Raw genomic sequence first — 24,105 nt, forward strand, 5'->3', positions numbered from 1 at the left:
GATGCGGTGACACGCAGTCAAATATTTCGCCAAACAGATCACCTTTGAACAATCATAAAGTCCTCATGCTGCAGGAATTAGGAAGTTTGCTGAAGGTGCAGCTGTCGTGCAGTGAGCGGCTTGCGTCTTTAATAATCTACGACAGTTTGAACAGAACAACGTTTACTGAACAGTAAGAATGATTAATAAATCCATATTAAACAGTCCCTTAAAAATCACGTCTTGGTTGGCGTCAATAGCCTAGCGGTTAAGTGCGCCGACATATAGCACCATGGTGCTCACGGCGACCCAAGTTCGATTCCCGGCTTGAGGTTCTTTGCCGACCCTTCCCCTCTCTCTGCTCCCAACTATTTCCTGTCAATTCTCTGCACTATTCTATCCATTAAAGGTTAAAACCCCCTAAAAAATGTGTAAAAAAAATAATCAAATAAAAAAATTTAAAAATCACGTCTCGTCTTCAGTTTCGGGCTCAGGCACACTTTGCAGTCACACTGCAAGCCCAAGTGAACTGTGCTCTGGCACACCTCTTCCAAAATGGCCAGGGCCAGCCAACTGAACTGCCCCTGAGCCCGATTTAAAGCACTCACTTCCCAAACGATCCGGGAAACGGGCCTGGGCACAGTTCGGGAAGCATAGTGTGAGTGCGCCCTTAAAATGGCAGCCGCATGAAATAAGCGTATACCCCCTCCAACCAGGTCACATGTGCATTGTGCAATATGAGAAGGCTGACTGTGTCTCGTCACATTCATTAATTGGTTTTCTGAGAGTATGGGAAGCAATGGCAGTCTTTTGAGGGTTGTCCGATCTCTGTATGACTAGAGAAGGAACTTGGTTCGCATTGCCAGCAATAAGTCAGACTTGTTCCTGGTGCATGTTGGACTCCAACAGGTCTGCCCTTTGTCGCAGGTTCTTCTCATTATTTTTATGGGCAGAATAACTAGGCTATTTGCAGATGATGTTGTCCTGTTAGCTTCATAGGACCTGGGCCTTCACTATACATTGGGATGGGTTGCAGTTATGTGTGATGTGGCAGGGATGAGAATTAGCCTCTATAAATCTGAGCTTGTTATCTCCAGGTAGGAGAGTCTTTGACTTGAAGAGTCCGTGTAGGAGATCAAGAATGTTGGGGTTTTGTTCACGAGTGAGGGAATGGTGGAACACCAGTTTGATAGGGAGTTCAGTCAATGCACCGGTCTGTTGTGGTAAACAAGGAGCTGAGCCAAAGGCAAAACTCTTCATTTACAGGTAAATCTAATCTATTAATTTACAGTTCAATCAATTGACAGCCATGAATGTTTACTAAACAGAGAAAAATCCTGAGATGTTTTCCTCAAAAACCCTCATTTCTTTTCCACAAAAGAAAGAAAAAATGAACATCTTGGATGTGCAGGAGAGTAAATTATTAAGAAATTATTATTCTGCAAGTGAACTAATTCTTTAAGAATCAAAGCGCTTTATTTTCCCCCCTCATATCAGTTCAAGGCCACAGAAGCAAGAATAAGCCTCGACAATGAAAACAGTGAACCTGTGGGGAAGTAGATAAGGATGAAGCATTAGGACCAAAACGAGGGCAGGGAAAATCTGAGAGGGTTAGAGGATTGGAAGAGAGATCTAAACAATGGCTAAATCATCTCCTCCTCCTCTGGCATCCCTTGCCTTTGGTTGAAGTTATTAATAGTGAATGGGCTGAGTCAGGCCCTCTGCGTGTTGTAGAGCCCAGCTCGTCTAAGGAAGAGGCTGCTGGAACCAGTGTTATTGTGCCACTCTGCTTGACCTTATTTCAGCTAAAAGACCTTTCCGGATAATGTGATTTATACTCATGGAGGACGACCTTGAAAACATTCCCCTCGATTCTTAAGGCTAGTTTTCTTCTAACTTTCTCACTGGGAAAAGGAGATGCAGGGTTATAAAAAAGGGCACTGTGGGGGATATTATGGTCCTTGTGAAAAATAGTTTCAGTTTAGCATATTAAAATGTGCTTAAGGAAATAAGATACTTACAATAAGTAAAAACTTATTTACTTATATTTTATTAAGTGCAAAAAGGTAATGCTTTCACATTAATCACACTGAAGTTTCACGGCTTTATTGAACATTTATTAAACATACACTAACACTTAATATATATTCTATTGACATGTAATATTTCACAATTAACTTGCTATTGTAAATTTGTATCATATATTTAACCCTCTGGGGTCTGAGGTGATTTTGGGGCTTCTAATATGTTTTACATTCCCAGACATTTGTGCTTATTTCAGCTACGTATAACATAGTATTGACCAACATGTATTATTTTGGTATTCAGCACAAACTGTGCTAGAATTATATGTGAGAAAGATGGATGAACATGTTTACAATAAAAAAAAAAAAAAAATATATATATATATATATATATATATATATAATATATATATATATATATATATATATATATATATATATATATATATATATATATATATATATATATATATATATATATATATACATATACAATGCATGGTTAGTAATTTCTGGAGAAAAAAAAGTAGCTAAAATAAAAAAAAAAAACACACTGAATGGACCCGAATAAGACTTTTGCATGACCAGTCTTGTAGGCTGCAATATTTGCTTCACAAGTATGTGAAAATGATTCTGTTCTATCATTCAAAAAAAATGTTACAATGATTTACATTTTGTAAAGTCTGTTTTGGGTCAGGTCAGCTGTATGTGAAAAAACTAGACACCTAACAGATTAGAATGGGGTATAACACTTATTTGTGTGAGTATTCTTCTTAGTCTTTTTGAGACTAACAAGAAAAAAAGAGAATATAAACACGCCACGGTGATCTAGTGACCACAAAGGGTTAAAGTAGAATACATTGAAATGTTTTATTAAGCAACACACAACATTTTTAATTAAGTACTTTGTGCTTTAGTATGTAAGCCAAAACATCTAAGTTAGTGTACTTCTATAAAGTAAGCATATTTCTTTAAAGATGAACTAGCAGAGATTTTCAATCTGTGGGCTGTGATGCTATTGCAGAGGGGCTGTTATAGTATTACATCGTTATATCTAAAATGTCTAGTCATAATTGGATGTATATACAAATTATGTATAGTGCTCAGCATAATTGAGTACAGCCCATTTTGAAAATCAATATTTGTATTTATTTTTTAGTGAATATAGGCAGTGTATTTTGGTGCATTAAAACTAAACAGATTTATTAAACAGATATATTTATTAAATAATATTTTAGTCACCAAACATATTTAGAAATTGAAAGATAATACAATTAAATTCAAGCAAAATATTGCAAATAAATTACAACCTACAACATTTTTACATTTTTTTTTTTTGTTTTTGCTTCTCTTGATTTTTCATCTTTTTAAAATTTGTATTTAATATTTTTCTATAACATATAAATTTGGCTGTATTCGTTTTTTGACCATTATCGTAAGCTATTTTGTTAGATAAGATCCAGATTTGGCTTCAGTACTGACTAATCTAATGTATATGCACAAATAGAATATTGTATAGCTTTCTATTAATAATACTTTTTTAAGACTTCTGATTGGCCAACATGACTTTATGGTTTGTAATATATCACCACCTCTTGCTTTGGCATTTCCTTGTCAATAGTTCATAGGGCCGTTTTGCCTTTTAATGTGGACAAAGATATTTTTCAAACTAAGCATGTGTGGATGAGAGTTTATTTATTTATTTATTTTTAAATGAAAGAAAAGTTTGTTTGCAAATACTGTATACCTGTGTACGTGTGGACATGGTCCTAGACCAGCACTCGCAGAACACAATGCCACTGGGATAAGATCTGGTAAATGGATACTGGTGCGGGGTATTAAGATACTCATGCTTATGCACGTAAAATTATCAGCAAGACATGCAAAATAAATAAGGCAAATAAATTGGCATTTCTGTAACTCACAAAAGCAACAAGGACGCGTTATTAAGGCCCTTTCATTCGGAAAGAGGCAAATGATAGAATCACCGCGCATGGGTGCCTGTTTCTATGTGGTAGAAGTGTTTTGTCTGATCAAGTGCTGTGCACATGTTGGGGTTTCAAGACATCGACGTATGATTAAAATCAACAAGATCACATTTGTATTTGTTAAAGTTGAACACAAATGTTGCTTCAATATTGAGTAGAAAATCTGTCCTATGCTGATCTAAATCTGTTCTGCTTGTTCCCTGATTGCTTTGCTGTTGGTCTACCTGCTTATGGCATCTGCCTGGATTTTAGTTTTTCTGTTTCCTTAAAGTGTTAGAGTCTCTCCAGACTCTGGATTTCATGTTTATTCAGTAAAGACAGTTAGCAGCCTTGCGTCTGAGTAAGTTACCAACCCACCCACCCCCACACAAATAATAACGATTTCATTTTAAAATTGCAGTGAGCATCCAATTTGAGACGATTTTCGATAATGTAATTTACACTCACAGAGGACGACCTTGAAAACATTTCTCTCGATTCTTAAGTCTAGTTTTCTTTTAACTGGGAAAAGGAGGTGCAGGGTTATAAAAAGGGAACTATGGGGATATCATATCCTTGTGACAAATAGTTAGTTTAACATATTTAAAAGAACACTAAAGAAACTATTATACGTATTAATGTATACTGCATTACGTTCAAAATGAAGGTAATGCTTTCAGACACTTAACTGCAAATGAATTACATTGAAGATATGTTATAGTTTCAACTTACAGTTGCTGGACAAGAGTGGACTAGCTTTTCTGCTAGAGTGAAGTTCTGATCCACTTTATGTAAATCTTTATGTGGTTTCATTAATGCGTAGTGTTTGAAATATGCGGGTTAAAAAAGGTTGGGAACCACTGGTTTCGCTGAGGCCAGCTTCCAACCTCCGCCACTGAGACTGCAGCTCTGCACAAGACGTTTGGCCAGTGGAGAAATTAAAATGGTCGTGCCCAACTGAGCCTGGTTTCTCTGAAGTTTTTTTTTCTTCACTCTGCCATTTAGTGAAGTTTTAACTAGTACCGGGTTTTACCCCCTTTTGCCTTCAGAACTGCCTTAATCCTTTGTGGCATAGATTCAACAAGGTACTGGAAATATTCCTTAGAGATTTTGGTCCATAATGACATTTGAGCATCACACAGCTGCTGCAGATTTGTCAGCTGCACATCCATGATGCAAATCTCCCGTTCCACTGCATCCCAAAGGTGCACTATTGGATTGAGGTCTGGTGACTGTGGAGGACATTTGAATACAGTGAACTAATTGTCATGTTCAAGAAACTAGTCTGAGATGATTACACTTTATGACATGGAGCGTTATCCTGCTGGAAGTAGCCATCAGAAGATGGGTAAACTGTGCGAATCATGACCTCGAGCCAGCCTGGCCATTCTCCTCTGACATTATCAACAAGGCATTTGTGCCCACAGAACTGCTGCTAACTGGATATTTCCCTGTTTTTCTGACAAATCTCTGTAAACCCTAGAGATGTTTGTGCGTTAAAATCCCAGTAGATCAGCAGTTTCTGAAATACTCACACCAGCCCGTCTGGCACCAACAACCATGCAATGTTCAAACTCACTTAAATCACCTTTCTTCTGATGCTCAGTTTGTACTGCAGACCGAGTCTACATGCCTAAATGCATTCAGTTGCTTCCATGTAATTGGCCAAATAGAAATTAGCATTAATGAGCAGTTGGGCAGGTGTACCTAATAAAGTGGCCAGTAAGTGTATGTCATCAAAATATTATTGTTATAAATATGCCTAACAACAGACATTTTACTGGTGGTCTTTTGTAAATCAAACATAAAAAACATAAGTTTTCTTGCTTATATATATAATCAACATTTAAAGTTGTTTTCCCACTTTTATTCTGATTTGCCCCTTTAGTCTTTGAGCCACTTTTAACTTGACAATATTAGAAAGTTCACTTAGGAAAATAAATGTAACAGACACTGAAGTATTCTCTATACTGTAAGTCCCCTAAAAAAAGCTTCCTGATTTTTGGTAAATGGTCCCTTTATACAAGGAAATAAAAATGCTAAAAAAATTTTTATTGTTAAATTCAAAATAAGTGAAACATTGTCAGATGTTAAAATTGCATTACAAAAACCAGCCCATTTGTAAGAATGTTAACTGCACATTATTAGAAAAGGAAAAAAGCTCACCTTCATTCTGATAATGGAGGTGACCCAGTCCTGCTGAGAATCATTCCCTTTACAGCAGAAATACCTGTTTCAGAGATGATGCAAAAGCGAACACTGAAGCACTCAAGTGTACTATTTGAAATTCAGTCCTTTAGTTCTTTACTTCAAGTATTAGGCTGTACCAAAAAGCCTTAATAAGTTTCAGACTGAAATATTAAAAAAGGCATATTACCCAGTCCCTGCTAAATGTTTTCCTAAAAACAGTACTGAAGCGTGAGATTGACTGTGTAATTAGGAACAGAGTTAATTGCACTTACCACTGCTGCTTTTCAGTATAAACCGTAAATCCCCAACTGTTGAAAATTAGTCAGAAAAACAACAACAAAAAAAGTATTCCATTAGTTTCACAGCATTTCATACAGGTTCTCCACATCAATTTACAGCTATATTCAGCTTTTCCTGATGGTGCCACAGTCTGAACCTCTAAAGTGCTAAGATACCATTAAATTCAGCTCAACTTACACTGACAGCTGACTGGAATTACAGAAACAAAGTGGTCCGTTTTGCTTGTGTAAGAGATTTTCTGCTTACCTACTTCTTTTGTTTTTGTAAATTATGGTCTAAATAGTTCAGTATCTCTTCTGACCTCACTCATGGCATGTTAGCAATTGCATAGCTTAGCAACAGTTTTTTTTTTTTTTTTTTTTACATGCAGCCTTGATATATTTGGTGTTTCCCAGCAGACACCCAACATCATAAGACATTAATATTAGATTAGATTTAGGTCCCCAGTGTCTAAGGACAATGTTATTTTGACGTTTAATAACGACGTGAAATGACATTGATATTTGGTTGATTTTAGGTCGTGTTGGAAAGTGACCAAAATTCAATATGGAACCAACATCTTAAACCAACGTCATATTGACATCAAATACTGATATTTATTCATCAGGTATGGCAACTGAAATCCAATGTCTGAGAGACATCATATTGGTAACATCCACAGAACATCAAGCTGTAACATCATTAGACGTTGATATTTTGTTGTTTTTAGGGTGTGCTGGAATGTAACCAAAATGCAATGTCTGTCCGATGTTGAACACTGACGTCACCCTGACGTTGGGTTAATGACACTTTAAATTAAATTAAAACAAAATGAAGTAAAATATTTGTTTTCAATCAAGCTGTAATAACATCAAGTCTAAAATATTCCACAATTTGTGTTCAATATATGAGGTGCCAAAATAAAGAAATACATTTCCACAACTTCAATTTATAGCTATGTATTATTAATTAATTTTAGTTATATTGTGGCTGCTTTGGTTAATTAATTCCTTCATCTAAGGTGAGTCGTGCCCATTTTGTATTCATTTGTATTCCTGGTTTTAATTCTGCTAATCTTGGCCACAACAAATTAATTTGTGAGCATGTATTAACAACTAGGTTTAATTAAATCGTGGTCCTGTTGTATTAATTCACGCTCTTGTTTTAATTCACCTAAATTGTGGCCACAAATTATTTCCTACGAATGAAGAATTGCTATGATTTTCTTGAGTGAAAGGATGCCAATAAGCTTCAAAAATACATCTGTTTATAGAGAAGTTGAAACTAATTGCTGCCTGGGTTTTAATATACTTTAAAGCAGTGTTTCTCAACCACGTTCCTGGAGGACCACCAGTTCTGCACATTTTGCAGGTCTCCTTAACCAAACTCACCTGATTCAGATCATCAACTCATTAGCAGAGACTGAAAGACCTGTAATGGGTGTAACAAAGGAGATATCCAAAACATGCAGTGTTGGTGGACCTCCTGGAACGTGGTTGAGAAACAATGCTTTAAAGGGCTCCTATTTTACCCCTTTCACAAGATGTATGCAAAATTTTTGGTGTCTCCAGTATGTGTCTGTAAAGTTTCAGCTCAAAATACCCATCAGATTATTTATTATACCCTGGTGAATATGTAAATGTTGGAGTAACATTACATTGCAGTTGTTTTGTTGCCTGTGCCTTTAAATGCAAATGAGCTGGTTCTCCCTGCCCACCGTTCCCACATGTGTCACATAAACAGCACTTCAATATCACTCCAAAATAACTGTGGACACACTGTACCTATACACAGTTCTATTAAAACAGCTTACAAAAGCTGATTTTGCATCATAGGTGCCCTTTAAAACCCTAAAAATATAATTATAATATTAAATCTCTGCCTCTTTTGTTGACTTACAATTATATGTTAGCCTATATTTAATCAACAACACAACTCAGAAGCAAACTAAGTAACTCTGGTGGCATAAAGATAGCTCGCTCACTCACGGTAAAATACACCTCTCTACCACTTCAGTTGAGTAGTCATTTTTAACAAGAAATCTACTTCATTTGTTAAAATATTTTTGATAACTTAAGTATTGATTATAGGGGTGACATGGTGGCTCAGTGGTTAACACTGTCGCCTCACAGCAAAAAGGTCACTGGTTCGAGCTCCGGCTGGGCCAGTTGGCATTTCTGTGTGGAGTTTGCATGTTCTACCCATTTTGGCGTGGGTTTCCTCCGGGTGCTCTGGTTTCCCCCAAAGTCCAAAGACATGCAGTATAGGTAAATTGATTAAACTAAATTGGCTGTATTGTGTGTGATTGAGTGTGTATGGATGATTCCCAGTACTGAGTTGCAGCTGGAAGGGCATCCGCTGTGTTAAACAAATGCTGGTAAAGTTGGCGGTTTACACCACTGTGATAAATAAAGGGACTAAGCCGAAGGAAAATGAATGAATGGAATAAGTATTGATTATAGTATTGTATATGATTATGTTGCATGTATGTATTTCATAGTACATCACTCTGTGTGTGTGAGCATCAGGCACTGGGATGAGCTGCTGGAGCATCAGAGCAGAGCTCATTAATATTCACGACCATTCCAAATATGGTCAAAACCAACTATATCATATTAGGGCCAATTCCTATGTTTGAAATTGGGCCTCTACATATCCGTTTCTCATATTTGCACTTACCTAATACAGATTGCATGATTTTAGCCCCGATTTTGACTCACTGACTGGTTTAGAGAAATTGCTGTCAAATCGGTGCTCGTTCACGTGAGTAACAATCAAAGATGCAATCTGAGAGAATCGCAGATGAGTTGTCAACACCCTTGAGATATTTGTCATGTTAAATATCTGGAGCTGTCTGCGATTCAAATCATGCCTTGTGAAATGTGTTCTGATTGAAAATAACATCGCCGATTACCTACAGCCAATGAGAGAGCAGCATCCAGTAGTGTGGGTATTTGCTGGCCAGCGGGAGGTTGTGAGAGAAGTTAAAAGGGCTTCTTTTCAGTCTTTTTGAACCCAAGAAATGGAGAAAAACCTAGTGTAAATTTGGCAGGAACACCCGTGTATGTTTTAAATGTCATCTGAGCAATGCCACAACCGGGTTGAACAAGAAAAAAGTTGAGGAGGAATTGCTAATTCCCTTCAAAAGCCAGGTGAGCAAAATAAGTACATTTTCTTTCTTATTATGTAGTTAATAACAAAAGATATACTACGTGACCTTGTGCTGTATCCATGTCACTTCTCGCGTATGTTTGGTTGTGAGACATAGTTTGTGGACCAAGACAAAGTTGTCAGAAATTCTTCCTATTTTAAAGTCATGCAGTATGAAACCCCCTTTCGCCAATCCGTCTTGCAGTGTAAACAATGCAGCAACGAACGCTAGCCAAAACAGTCATGCAGTGGGAAAACATCTGTGACGTGACTACTTTGAAAATCGTGCAGTCTGAACTCAGCATAAGCCACATACTTTTCTAATTTATATTTCAGAGAATAGTTTAACATATTGTTCCAATGCATTCTATGGCACCTTTAAAATAAGGTGGATATTATTGCCAGTAGTCAAGCAAAGGTGAACCTGTGAAAGTCTACAGAATGTGCCTACAGCTGAACAAACACCCTCGGTGCACAAAAGCAAGAGAGTTTGCATGTCAATAGCTCAATGTAACGCTGAAAGAATAAGATCTGCAAACAGACTGAACGTCATTTGGGTTAAAATGCTATTGTAGGAATCATGTGGTGGATACATTCACTGGAAGAATTATGAATAAATGATCATTAGCGAAACCGTCTTTGGCGCACGAATAAATTACACGACTGCCATAAATTACAAAAACACAGCATTATTGAAATGAAACAAATCCACAGTTAACCATTTTCCCAGCAGGAGAGAGAAAAACACAGTACAGTGTATTTGCTAAATTACATTTAATGAATTTCGTAATTGCGAGATATAAATCTGCTTTCAGATTGACTGTGATAGTCTCGTTTCTGATGGGGGGCATTTGGCACTAAACCAAGCAGCTCTGCATGTTTGGCACTATAGAGATAAAGGCTGAACTAGGAAACTCATTTGAACGTCAACCTAGAGTTAATGTCAGAGCATTTATGAATCGATCTTAATTACACATTTAGGATTATTAATATGTCTTGCAATGTGGCCGCGCTAATTTTGAATAATTTGTTTCATACCACTGTTTGCAGGCTCTGCGTGTTCTGGATAAAAATATGGTTTATAATGAGGACATGGAGAAATTCTTACAAAAAGCATCAATTTGTTAAGGAGCTTGAGGAAGATGCAATTAGTTAACACTTCTGTGAAATGTAAAATAACATCTTTTAAATGCTTTTAGCGGCATGGAGCTAGATAAATACTTGAGACTGTTTACCTGCTTGTTGGTTTCAACTTCCTTCGAAGCCCAAAGTAACATTTTACAGACTTTAATGGAGCTTCTCTTTCTGGCTTGGTGCTCTGTGGAAACAACAGCACATGTTTCAAAATTATACCTAATGTAGTGTGGGTTCCAATAGGTCTTCTGCAGTATTTGTGATGATTGGGATGCACTTCAACAGATGATTCATCAGAAAACGTCTCCCACTTTTCCAAATAATCAACTAAAAGTCATTATTTGTTGCTTTTACAACTGGGATCAACGATAATACTTTTGTCAGGTAGTGTATTTATTTATTTATTTGTTTTATTATTACCATTATATTAATTGTTATTTGAACAGTATCTACACCATAGGTCTCAAACTCAATCCTTGGAGGGCCGCAGATCTGCTGTTTTGCTCCAATCCTTTCAAACACAGCTGATCCAAATAATCAAGGTGACCAAAAGAGTCTTGAACACCTTGATTAGTTGGATTAACTTTGTTTGATCAGGGTTGGAGCAAAACTGTGCAGAGCTACGGCTCTCCAGGAATCAAGTTTGAGACCTATGATGCACAAATCAAACTCTTCCAGGCTTCAAGTACAACTATAATGTTGAAGGTCAGGTCAAACTAGGGCAATATGCCCCCCCTCAAAAAATCAGTAACATTTTCATATAATTTGATAATGATAATTATTATTCCATAAAATAGCCATCTAACTGGATTATTCACAGCGCAGTGTTTGTTATGATGAAACAATCATAACAGTTTAATTTGACTTTAAAGTAAATCACAGAGACATCTGTGTTCTTGACTAAATTGAAGTGCTTCTCTTTGGAGCTGGGGTCCGTTCTTCGTAGCTGACCTAAATGTTCTGAGATCATTTGACAGATCCTGGATCTTTTAATTTTGATAACTGATCTCTGGGTTGTTTGGTTCTTTAAACAAGTTTGCAAATCAGACTAAAATATCCAAACGAACTGATCTGAGATCGCTGCGTGTGTTGTGAAGGAGAGATAATCCATCCTCGAAATCATGATCAGCAATGCAACGATTGACTGACAGCACAGCACAGAGTAATGACATCATCTGATTAATATTCAATTATCCATGTAAGCAAAATTACATAAAATTTGTAGTAAACAGTTTGTTAAATATGATAATTAAATAACTTTCCATCTTTGTTGTGGGCTGCATGATTTACACTTTCATGTGTCAAGAGTATTTAGCAATTTATTTAGTTTTACTTTTAGAGTGGATTTTCTTTATTATGGCTGCCTAGACCTATTCAAGATTCTTAATCAGCAAAAGAATAACTGGCTGCTTAAATAAATTTTGCATCAAAAAAGCATTTTGCTATTGGTAAAGGTGTCTGCAACTTTTACGATGCATCAAATCACAGTCATATTAGCTGTCAAAACACATGCATGACTGCATAAATTATTAATCCTTAAAAAAAAAAAAAACAGTAGAATATTGTGCATGTCTGTTATCATACACAAATTGTACTAAAGCTGGTACCTCACAATAGTGTGCGTTTGTATCTAAAAAGTCCATAATAATAAACATTCTCTTTGAACCCTTTCGGGGTATTCTAGATATGATTGCGACCGGAAGTTAACGAAAATGATGTATTTACAGTTGAAGTCACAATTATAAGCCTCCCTGAATTATTAGCCCCCTGTTTATTTTTTTCCCCAATTTCTGTTTAGCGGAGAGATTTTTTCAACACATTTCTAAACATAATAGTTTTATTAATTTCTCATTTCTAAAAACTGATTTATTTTATCTTTGCTATGTTGACAGTATAATTAATTGTATATCATTAATGCCCTGCCCCAACCCTAAACCCAACCATCACAGTAATGTAAAAACTGTAGCTGTACCGAGTATTATTTATGTTATCTATTAAACTACCCAATACATTGTGTTTTTTAACACATAACCCTACACTAACTGTCACAGTACTGTAAAAATATAATTTTTTTATTGTTATTACAGTATCATAAAAATGCTCCTATATTTATATCACACTTCTGGCCATCCATGTATCCTATCTACTGTTTTGAAGACCGAAACGATCCTGGATAAAATTGTCAATAACCAAATCCAGCTAATTGGGTAATCCACGTACGAGCTCAAACCTGTTTAGAAGCATACTTATTTTATGTAAACAGGATTAGATAGGGTCATTTTAAGCAAAGGTAATACTGAAAGTATGTACCGAATGCTATTTTTTCTTGCAGTAGTACTAGTTGTTTATATTTTAAAAATGTAATATAGTTAAATATAATTTATTTAATAAGTTTTAAAATATATATAAATAAAACTTATGGGGTGGTTATCGCCAAGGAGTTCAATGAAAACATCAATATGGACTTTTTAGATACAAACACTATTTTAAGATACTATTTTAAGGTATCAGCTTTAGAACAATTTGTGTATGATAACAACAGTTTTTTTTTAAGGAATAATAATTTATGCAGTCATGCACATGTTTAGACAGCTTATATGACAGTGATTTGACGCTTCGCAAAAGCTGCAGACACCTTTACAGATATCAATATGCTTTTTTGATGCCAAATTAATATAAAAAGCCAGTTATTACGTTGATTAATCTGCTTTAAATGTTTAAAGCATGCAGCCCACAACTAATGTGTAAGTTATTGCGTATCATATTTAACAAAATGTTTACTACAAATTGGATGTCATTTTGCTCATATTGTTAACTGAATATTTATCAGATGATGCCATTACGCTGCTATGCTGTCAGTCAATCGTTGCATCGTTGATCATGAATTTACGGATCGATAGATCTTTCCTTCAAAACACACGCAGCGATCTCAGATCAGTTCATCCAGACATTTTTATCTGATTCGTGAACTTGTTTGAAGAACCAAATTAGCCAGAGACCAGTTATCAAGATTAAAAGATTCAGGATCTGTCAAGTTATCTTAGATCATTTTAACAAGGTACAAAGAATGAACCCCAGGTCACATGATCAATTCGACACTCATTCAGATGTAAACAAACAGTTTAGAAGAGGTTTAACAGTCCGTTTGGTTCAAAGAAGCAGAAGTGTTTAGTTCTAATTAGATGAAGAAAGATTATATTGACATCTATCAACACATTTCAACAAGTACTATTTTTTCTTCTGATAATTATTGTTAACATTTTATCTCCAAGCCTCTAGATGAAGCTAATAAAGAACACTGGAATTCTGCACGGTACAAGTCTACCCTGAATTACTAACAGCTTGTTTCAGGCATTCAGATTCGGTTCTTTCTTTTGGAGACAATAACTCTATTTATTATAGCGCTTTGATCTACTGCAGACTATGTAAATTTACAAATAGAACATTACAGAAAGCATTAATGGTAATATACAAAGAAAAAGCTAAATGGGGTATTTAAAAAACCTTTCCAAGCAATCACTTGCTGCTAAAACTGCTCACATACTGTATACAGCAAAATAATGTGCGGGAAAAAAAATCTGCTTTATTTCCCCCAGCTCATTCACTTGAATCAAAAGAGGGGGAAAACTGCAATTTCCTGTTTACAGCTGTTGGGAGCCCAAGGGCATTGTGTAAACTAGCATGTGCTGACAACATTGTGTTGTTGCCTGGGAGGGGTGTACTTCGTACGTACTGTAATGCACTGCAAAACACCAGCGAAATCATCAGCGACGACAAAAAATGAGATCGAACCCAGAATCCTAACTTTCCACAAAGCGAGAAATGGAAAACAAAGGCATCAGAATATCAATTAAATTTCTGCTTCACAGCCAATTCCCACCTTCTTCACTTGATAATTAGCCGAATATTCTGCAGCAGCCAGAAATTACACTAATTAAGGAAAGAACAGCCTTCATTCATAGTGTTGTTGCTTCTCTGCCTTCTCTCTATCTCGCACACACACACACACACACACACACACACACACACAGTCTTCACACTTTGCTCAAATATCAGTTATTAACACATCCTGCACTCTTTAGGAGACTGTGTCTTAGCTCATGAAGCGTGTGCCCCTGAGGAAAAGCAGATTGGTGTGCGCACCGACTGAATAAAGTAAGTATGAGCAGATATTACAGAGAGAGAAACCTAACAGACTGCAGTCGCTTAAATCACTGTACTCATTTCAGGGGGTATGAGAAGTCCCACATTACTTTAATTCAAAATGAAAATAGCCATTATGGGTTTATTTGTTTCCTTTTTTATGCTTATTACAAGCGGGCCCCTGCGATTGGCCCAAAGCAGGTAATTTCACATCCGCTGTGTTTTTTAATTACTATTTCATCTGTAAACGCACGCTAAGAAAACAAACAGAGCTAATATGAAACGCCACGCTGGAAAATCTAAATTGGTAAACTGGCGAGAGCTGCAGGGCCGCTGGCGAACATGCAAAGGCTGAGCTTGGTGAACAGCAGGGTTGGAGAAGGGTAAATATTACCATTGGTAAAGATACTTAAAAGCCCAGCAAATTAAAAGTTAAGATGTATGAGACATACTTTTATGTCTTTGTACAGCAGCAGTTTTTTGTCTTGTAGTACCAAGTAGCGGTCCTGAAACTTATTCCCCAATAGCAGTTTGGAGGAACCGTCTTTGAATTTGAGATGCTCTCCTTTAATGAAATCCTTCAGTTTATCTGTCACAAGCACAGAAGAACACAACAAAACACATTGAGTCATAACATGAACTATTTATGAGACACGCAACATAAAAACTACACATATGCTGTAGCTTTGCACCAGTGTGGCCCCCTGCCGCTTCAGACTACAGCGAGATATCATACATTTTTAAAAATGTCTAAAGTTGTATGGAAAAGCACCTGAAGTGCCGCAAAACACATTTACTGCTTAACACATTTGAGAGTCTAGCTCATACACATCCTGCCACATGAATACACTTTTGCCTCCCATCACCGCTTAATATATATTAATATCTTTAGTGAGGCATGCAGAGAAGCTATTACTCAGTGCAGGTACAAAAATGAAGATTTCTGGCTGCCATTACTGATGATTTCAGTGGGACCGGAAAGAGGGTGTAAATGGAAAAGAAAACTTTAGCTTTTCAGCAAGAACTCCATTCATCATTGAGAATGAAAAATGGATCAGTAAATTAGTACTGAGACTGTAAAAAGTCATGAAATTTGCCAATTTGCCAAGTTTATGAGTGGTAGTAACAGGACGGATTCATTTATAAAACATTTCGTCACCTTAGAATTATAAGGTTCTGTCTGACATTTTTGTCAAAATTGGGTTATTGACATATTCTTATTAAATGCCAACTTATTTACAATATGGGATGCTTTTTTTACATTTTGATGTTTTTTAAGTTGTTTACATTTTAAGACTTTTATTTAAAAAAAAACAAATGTTACACACATATTGTTTGCTATGGAATGCAAAACCTTTAAAGCTCAATATCTCAAAATCATTCAGAACTCAGATAAAACCTTATAATTCCAAGGTGACGATTTGTTTGAATGGCCATACAAATAATTCAGTTAATTAATAAACGTAACTCCAAAATCACTCATTTATAAGCATTATGACTAGAAAGAAAATGTTCCATATATTAAAGTAAAACAAAAATGTTTTTAATTTTAATACTGTCTCTTATGTAACCTTTACTTTAATGGATGAGCTCAAATTGTCTGATTTCGTGTGTATTTTATTTCATTCCTCACCTGAAAACGTTGCCAATGGGATTTTTATCTTTTAGTAGTTATAGTTAACATCAAAACAAGCACCATTTTATTAAAGCATACAATTGAAAAGGATTAAATACACAATATAGGTATTTCTTGTGTTCATTTAGTGAATTATCAACTGAATACAGAATTCTTGAATACAGCTAGGGGTACAAATACGAGAAATAACAGTTAATAAAATAAAGTTCTAAACATAAGAAGATGTTGATCTCTAATTAAACAGTGACTACATTTACATGGACATCAGTAATCGAATGATTTGCCTTCTTTTGCTTTATCGAATGTTACTTTTATGATCATGTTTTACATGTTATAGCACATAACTCGAATAACGCCATTGCATCATCATGCTATCCACATTTCCTCCAGAGTTTCTTGTAATTTCGGCTGTTTCATTTTTGATTTGTCGACTTTAATTGCAGTTTGGCACTTTCACTTTCATTCAGGAACATTTCATGCATGCCCCGTGACAAACAAGTTATTGGATGCGAGTATGAAATGCTGAAAGAGTGTTGTTTCAATGAAATTTGACACTGCACACCAAATGGGAAACAAACCCTCCGTATTTCACGGTGTATGTGTCTGTGGTCCTGTACGGACTCGATAGGTGCAGAGAATAGGTGCAGAGAACAGCCATAAGTCAGTGAAAAGTCCTACATGATGGTAATAGTTTGATTAAGATGTTTACACGTCCCTACTGCACTTCAATAATGCAACTAAAATCGGCATACTCCACATGTCTTAATCCAATTTCTTTTTAGTTCAATTAAAATCAAATTGACCACTGTTTTCATGGTAGACTCTTAATCAGAGTATTGTATGAAAATCGGATTACTGGGGTCCATGTGCTCACTGACTGAAATTGTAATGTAAGCAACATGACTGTAAATCTGTCTATCACAGTTCTGTTTGATTTTTGCTTAGGGTGCGATAGGATATTCATTGTCTGTACCTGAGTTGGAATCTGTCATTTTACACCCAGAATATTTTTTAATGAGCAGGAAGGCCGAACTAGGATCCTCCAGAGATCTCCACTCCAAAACCTGCTCCAGAACCTTCTCTTTGTAGTGTAAGGGCCGCTCTGAGCACACAGACAAATGACATGCAGCATAAGTGAAAGCAAATCAGCGTTTGACGTGATAAAACAGAAAGATCAGAAACATATGCTACGCAGATATGTGAAGAACTGCTTCTCGCTAAACTTTCACACATCCCTTTGCTCCAAAATGTGTCAGAATGAAAATCACAAAAACGGCAAACAACGGACTTCACATTTGTGTAGAATACGAATCTGGCTAAATTACCAAACACTTAGATAATCTTGAATAAAGGATCTATTCATCAATTCACTTAACATGTATAGATAAAAAAAACAAAACAAACAAACAACATTCCCTCTCTTCACCCCCCCACCCCCCCTAAAAACAGTTTGTGCTTTGGTTTTGTCCTCCACACAAGCATAATTATGTAGTGCAAATTTGTAATTATCGCCAGCCAATCTGACTATGATTAGAAAACACACTCAAGTGCAAAATAGATCCATTATCAAGTTGTAATTTGTAAAAAAGAAAAAAACACAATGCTCGCTATTGGCAAAAATCACTCTTACACCACCTGTCTCCCCCTCCCTCCAATGCCATCGCAATCTGTTAATAGTTTCTCATAACCGCCGTCAAATAATAATAGTACTAATCATGCGCATTCACTTAGCGACTGAAGCATTTAAATGTGTGCGTAAGCCTTAGAAGAACATCATTAAAAGCTCTAATAATCAGCTTGAACTTTAAAAAAAACAGGCTTTATGTAGAAGTCATTCATAAATACAGTACATTTAAGCATCGTTTTGAACGTCAACAGTGTAAGTCCTACCCATTTCTCCATTTTCAATGACCTCAAAGGTGGTCCAGAGATCTTGAGCTTTGACCTCCATGCCCTTCATCTCCAGAGTGCTGACGGCAAGCTCATCTGACCTCATATTCGGAGAGATCTTAAAGAAACGCACATCAGCATCGTTCAGTGTTTTGAAAGTTCAAGACTTCATTTCCTTGTGCAAAATGATTTATCTACTTTTGCTGGAGGAAAAATGAGAGGAAGAAGATATCAAAAGCGTCAAGAGAGAAAAAAAAAACATGCTCTGAACAACCTCTATTAACTGAGGTTTACCTTGACTACTGATAAAACACAATTACTCTCACAATTAAATCAAACATGCCTTTGATTAACTGCAGTTTGATTTAGTTTGTGGCAGAATACCCTCTAGGTTTGCACACACACATAGAGAGAGAGATGAGAGCGAGGGAAACAAACCTTGATTAAACAGCACTTCTCTGGCTCCTTTTTCTCCAGGTAGGCTTCAAATATTAGGTCACCAGCCGGAGAGAACTGCAAACACAGGCGCACACAGTGACAAAACACACACCTTCGATTTTAATACACACTTGATTCAAATTAATGTATTGTGAGAGAAAGAAAGGATACACTTTATTTTACACTGTCTTTAAGGTACAATTCCAGATTGCATCGCATCATCTCTCAGACATTGACAAACTCACGACCTGACAAGTACAGATTCAGCTGGGCAAAAACAAGCTCTGACCAATGCTGACAGATTCTGACAAAACCCATAAAAGCTTCTTTCTGTAACACTTTAAAACTCACGTTAGTCATGTTAGTTCATGTTAAATCACAGTGCATTAGTAGTGCATTAGTTCATGAAGATATATGATTAATAAATGTTTTACAAGATTATTTATACTTTATTAATGTTAGTAAATACACTCACCGGCCACTTTATTAGGTACACCTGTCCTAAGAAATATTAAATACATAACCCTGGCTTGTATTACATATTAAAAATCATTAATTATGAAAGTAAAAACAGTACATCTTAAACTTCATTAAGTTTTTTTACACATTAATCCCCCCCCCCCCCCTCTATATTTTAGGGAATATATCATTTTAATTTGAATAGGCATGTGTAAATGACTTCCACGTACTTTTACAAAGTTCAAATAGATGTAGCTAGTGCTTGAAATGTGACAAATGAATGTGTATAACCTTGATTAAGCACATGAAATTACTACAAATGCATACAAATGTAAATGTTATGTATGTATTTATGTAATTTATGCATTATGTAATAAATGCATGTATGTTTTTTGCGGCTGCCATAAACTACAAGCCATCAGCTTTTTTGGAAATTGTAAAAAAAAAATAATAATAATGATAAAACATTTGCATGTCCTTGATCCTGAATGAAAAACAAATTCACAAATATAAAATGTAATAATAAATAAAACGGTTAACAACATGCAATTACTATAGGGTAAAGGTTGGGATTAGCATTTGGTCAACTGTTATGACATGCAATTATAGATATTTTACTTTTATTACTATAATAAGTGTGTAGCAAGCGCATCAAGGACATTGTAAAATGTTACAGAAAGAAAGAAACAAAGATGGAACGCAGCTTTTCTAAGAAACTAAACACCCTGCTGTATAGCAGTCTTTATAGATCTAACACAAAAGCAATCAGCAGCCCATTCAGACCAGCGTCTGTGTGTGTGTGTCTGACTAAATGACACACAGCTGGAGTCCCACACATCATTTAGCAGCATTAGACAACAAAAGCTGGCAAACATCTTAGCTCGTGTAAACCACAGATTAAAGTTTCTTCTAAACGAATAAAACTGCTTTGGCAAAATGTATTTAAATGTAGCGTAAATGACACATATGCTGTGGTGACATTCTAAAAGAACAATATACAAACACTCTTACTCAGATTTTATGCTTTAAACATAAAAAAAGAGATCTTTTTCAGCCAAAGAACTGTGCGCAAATATTTTTGGACACAAACTAACATTTGTTATTACACTAGACTGCAAAAAAAAAAAAAGCTTTGCCTTGATTCTAGTCTAAATATCTGAAAATTCTTTAATCAAGAAGAATTTTCTAGACAAGCAAAAATATTGCCTTTGTTTTTAAAAATATATGAGTTTTTCCATAAAACAAGCAAAATAATATGCCAACGGGGTAAGAAAAATAATCTTACACCAAAGTGAAGACTAGAATATTTTTCTTATCCCATTGCCAGATTAGTTTGCTTGTTTTAAGGAAAAAACCTGTTCGATTTTTATGTAGTATTTCTGGGTCACACTTTACAATAAAGTTTTATTAGTTACGCATTTACTAACATGAATTAATAATGAAAAATACATGGTCAGCATTTATTAATCATAGTTCAAGATTTACTAACCCGTTATTAAAATCCAAATTCAAGCTTGCTAACATTAGTTAATGCACGGTGAGTTAATGAACTAACAACAAACAACTTTATTTTTATTAACTATTGTTACCCAACATGAGCAAATACTATAGTAAATGTATTGTTCATTGTTTGTTCATGTTAGTAAATAAATTAACTAACATTAACTAATACAACCTTACACCTCATTCACACAGGGCGTCAGCGTCAACGATTCCCATTCGCTTTAAATGAGTGACGTCAATTGTTGCCGATCTGAATTGTGGATAAATCTGTGCGACTTCAGTGGCATTGCTCGTTGCTCGTTGCAAGTTGGGAATTTCTTAACTTTTCAAGTGCCAATGAAAGCGTCAGCCATTCATTCGTTTTATGCAAATACCTCAGCTCAGACAGTAGCCAATAGCACACTGATTTCATTGGCTGGCTCTGCTATGACAATCGCGTCAGCCCCATCATCAGACATGCCCTTTATCAAGTGTTGACGCTGAAGCCCTGTGTGAATCGGATGTTATTGTAAAGTGTTACCAATTTCTAAAAACAAGACAATATATTTTGCTTGTCTAGAAAATGCTTCCTGATTTAATAAGTTTTAGATATTTAAACTAGAATTCAAAACTAGAAGTCAAAAACTCAAGTAAGAAAAACATTTTTGCTGTGTTAATGACAATAACTTATTTCTCAGAAGAATAAATTCTCTCAATAAAAGATCCTACAGGTCAGTTCAGTGGACAGTAATCTTCCACAGTTGAGTTCAAGCTGGCAAACAAATTTGCCTACATTTTGTTAGCCACGCCCAACTTTCAACAATCCAATCAATTCTCGTAAAATGAAATCAAGCTCTGCCCTAGATAAAAAATTTTTTTTCCTGATTTCAGAAACCATTTTACGCGTGTTACGTTAAAAATGCAGTATGTAAGTTTGACAGCGAATGGTTGAACAAGGTACTGCATTCCTGGATCAAAACAAACGCAAGTGCAGGTTGCCTAAAGGCTGAATTAAATTGTGTTCTAAATAAAAGCAACAGCACACGATAGAAGGAATATTTTCCATATCAAAAGTAGTTTTTGTCCAAACCAACACCTGAAATTTATATATTAGAAATGGCTTCTATTTCTCACAGGTGAACAACAAAAAACTGACAATGATCACCTCAGGTACACTTCATGAGCTTTATTCAGTGTTAAATACTAATAATGTGAGTTTGAATGCCATTTTACATGACATTTATTGCCATACTACTGAAAGCAGCAGCAGAGAGTTCACCTCAGATCTAGATCACCGCACACATATTATGGTAATGGGGCTGCATGGTGGCGCAGTGGGTAGCACGTTCGCCTCACAGCAAGACAGTCGCTGGTTCGAGCGTCGGCTGGGTCAGTTGGCATTTCTGTGTGGAGTTTGCATGTTCTCCCCAAGCTCGCGTGGGTTTCCTCCGGGTGCTACGGTTTCCCCCACAGTCCAAAGACATGCGGTATAAGTGAATTGGGTAAGCTAAATTGTCCATAGTGTATGTGTGTGAATGAGTGTGTATGGATGTTTCCCAGTGATGGGTCCAGCTGAAAGGGCATCCACTGCGTAAAACATATGCTGGATAAGTTGGAGGTTCATTCCGCTGTGGCAACCCCAGATTAATAAAGGGACTACGCCGAAAAGAAAATAAATGAATGAATATTATGGTAATTTTATGCTTTAGAAGAGTCAAAAACGTACACACAGCACCATTAAGGAGAAAAGTACACGTCATTCTGTGTCATGCATTATGACTACAATGACATAGCTAAAATTATTAAATGCAAAATGAACAGCTTTCCATTGTTAAAGCTGTTAAAGTCTAATAAAAGATTTTCAATTTTTTTTTTTTCCAAAGGTGAGTTCCAACACTGTCCTTGCCCCAACTTGAACACATACAGAGAAACTTTTTAAACTCGGACAGCTGCAAACAAAAGAAGATTAATTTGTTTTTCAGCTTATCTGAACAAATTGTTCCTTGTGGTGCCAGCGAGGTATAAAGCAGGAGACAGAAAGGTTAGGTAGCACAAAGAGCTTGCTGTTAGCTCTGATTTGCTCTAAACAATACCAATACAGGTCAAAGCTATTCTGTGACCCATGAGAAACACATATATGCAAACACAAAGTGGTTAAAAGTCAAACACACACATTTACGGACTGAATCGTCATGCTGTAGAAAAATCTTTGTTTCACACCCGCAAACACACACACATACACACACACCTATTTAACAGAAAGGTTAAAAGGGTTGACTTACTGTGGTGTCCTTCCACCTGGTGATAAAGCTGTTTTCTTTCTCCATTTGCCTAACCTGCTCTTCATTGACCTGTTTTAATGGACCCACAGAGATAAACAGAGATTAAAGCCCCAGTGCACAGTAAACAGACCTGCTCACATCCCCAACAGCAAAGTCAGGGCATTTCAACTCTTCAACAAGCATCCCAAAAGAGGACCTGTTTGTAATGACAAATCAGAGAACATAAAGCTAAAGACTCTGAATGATCCACAACATACACAACTAAAAATAACAAGAGTTTATCTGTTTAAATTATGTTTCTGTGCCACTAGTGGCATGTAATTAACATTAGGGAAGCACAATATATATGTATATGAAGTGTTAAGCAATTTTAAATATATATAATTCTCGTTTTCCATATTTTTACACATTATTTTTGTCATCATCTAATGCTTGCCGAATTCTTACAAAGTGTACATTATGCTGCTGTTATACCTAAATTCACTTGTAACACTTGTACTGATTTTAAATGTTAACTATTTAGGGGTCAGTAAAATTCTCTTCTATGGAAATCAGTGTTTACAGGTTTTCAACATTCTTCAAAATATATTATTTTGTGTTCAATAGAACAAAAAACAACTAGTTTGGAACAAATCAAGGGTGAGTAAATGAGTGGCATTTTTGGGTGAAAGTATTTAAAGGATTTAAGACATTTGAAGAAGATGCTTGCCTGAAGGCTGATTTATACTCGACGCGTCCGCTAGTTCGCTTGAGTGCACGCAGCGACTGAGATATCATTGTGGTGTTTGCAGAGGTTCCCTTTGGATGCACGCTACATGATTTTGGCTGGCGGAGCGCACAAAATTTTAGAAAATAAATTTCTTGCATTTCATTTTAATTCAATATGAATCAATATGAGATTTTGTCTGAAACAGGTACGACTGTACAGACATCTTTATGATCCGTCCATGCGTGGCCAATGATGGCCAATCATTCTTGGCTAGAAATTGCAACAGCCGTGGGAAAGGAGGAAAGTTTTTGTTAAAAAGTTTAGAAAAAACTGAGGGAAAAGT

The 24,105-nt window shown here is 36.0% G+C and overlaps 1 protein-coding gene across 2 annotated transcripts in view; it reads right to left on the reverse strand.

The window, feature by feature from the left end:
* arap2 (ArfGAP with RhoGAP domain, ankyrin repeat and PH domain 2) overlaps positions 1-24,105 on the reverse strand; it is a 196,489-nt gene that overhangs the window by 9,744 nt on the left and 162,640 nt on the right. For both annotated transcript variants that reach the window (XM_056462289.1, XM_056462288.1), the window contains exons 24-31: positions 23,054-23,122; positions 18,831-18,905; positions 18,393-18,510; positions 17,476-17,604; positions 15,319-15,455; positions 10,825-10,907; positions 6,433-6,468; positions 6,137-6,200 (exon numbers count right to left, since the gene is read on the reverse strand). In XM_056462289.1, coding sequence (XP_056318264.1) covers positions 6,137-6,200; positions 6,433-6,468; positions 10,825-10,907; positions 15,319-15,455; positions 17,476-17,604; positions 18,393-18,510; positions 18,831-18,905; positions 23,054-23,122 — 711 coding nt within the window. The remainder of the gene's footprint in view (positions 1-6,136; positions 6,201-6,432; positions 6,469-10,824; positions 10,908-15,318; positions 15,456-17,475; positions 17,605-18,392; positions 18,511-18,830; positions 18,906-23,053; positions 23,123-24,105) is intronic.

Source organism: Danio aesculapii, chromosome 7, assembly GCF_903798145.1.
Source record: "Danio aesculapii chromosome 7, fDanAes4.1, whole genome shotgun sequence".
In the NCBI taxonomy this organism is placed as follows: Eukaryota; Metazoa; Chordata; class Actinopteri; order Cypriniformes; family Danionidae; genus Danio; species Danio aesculapii.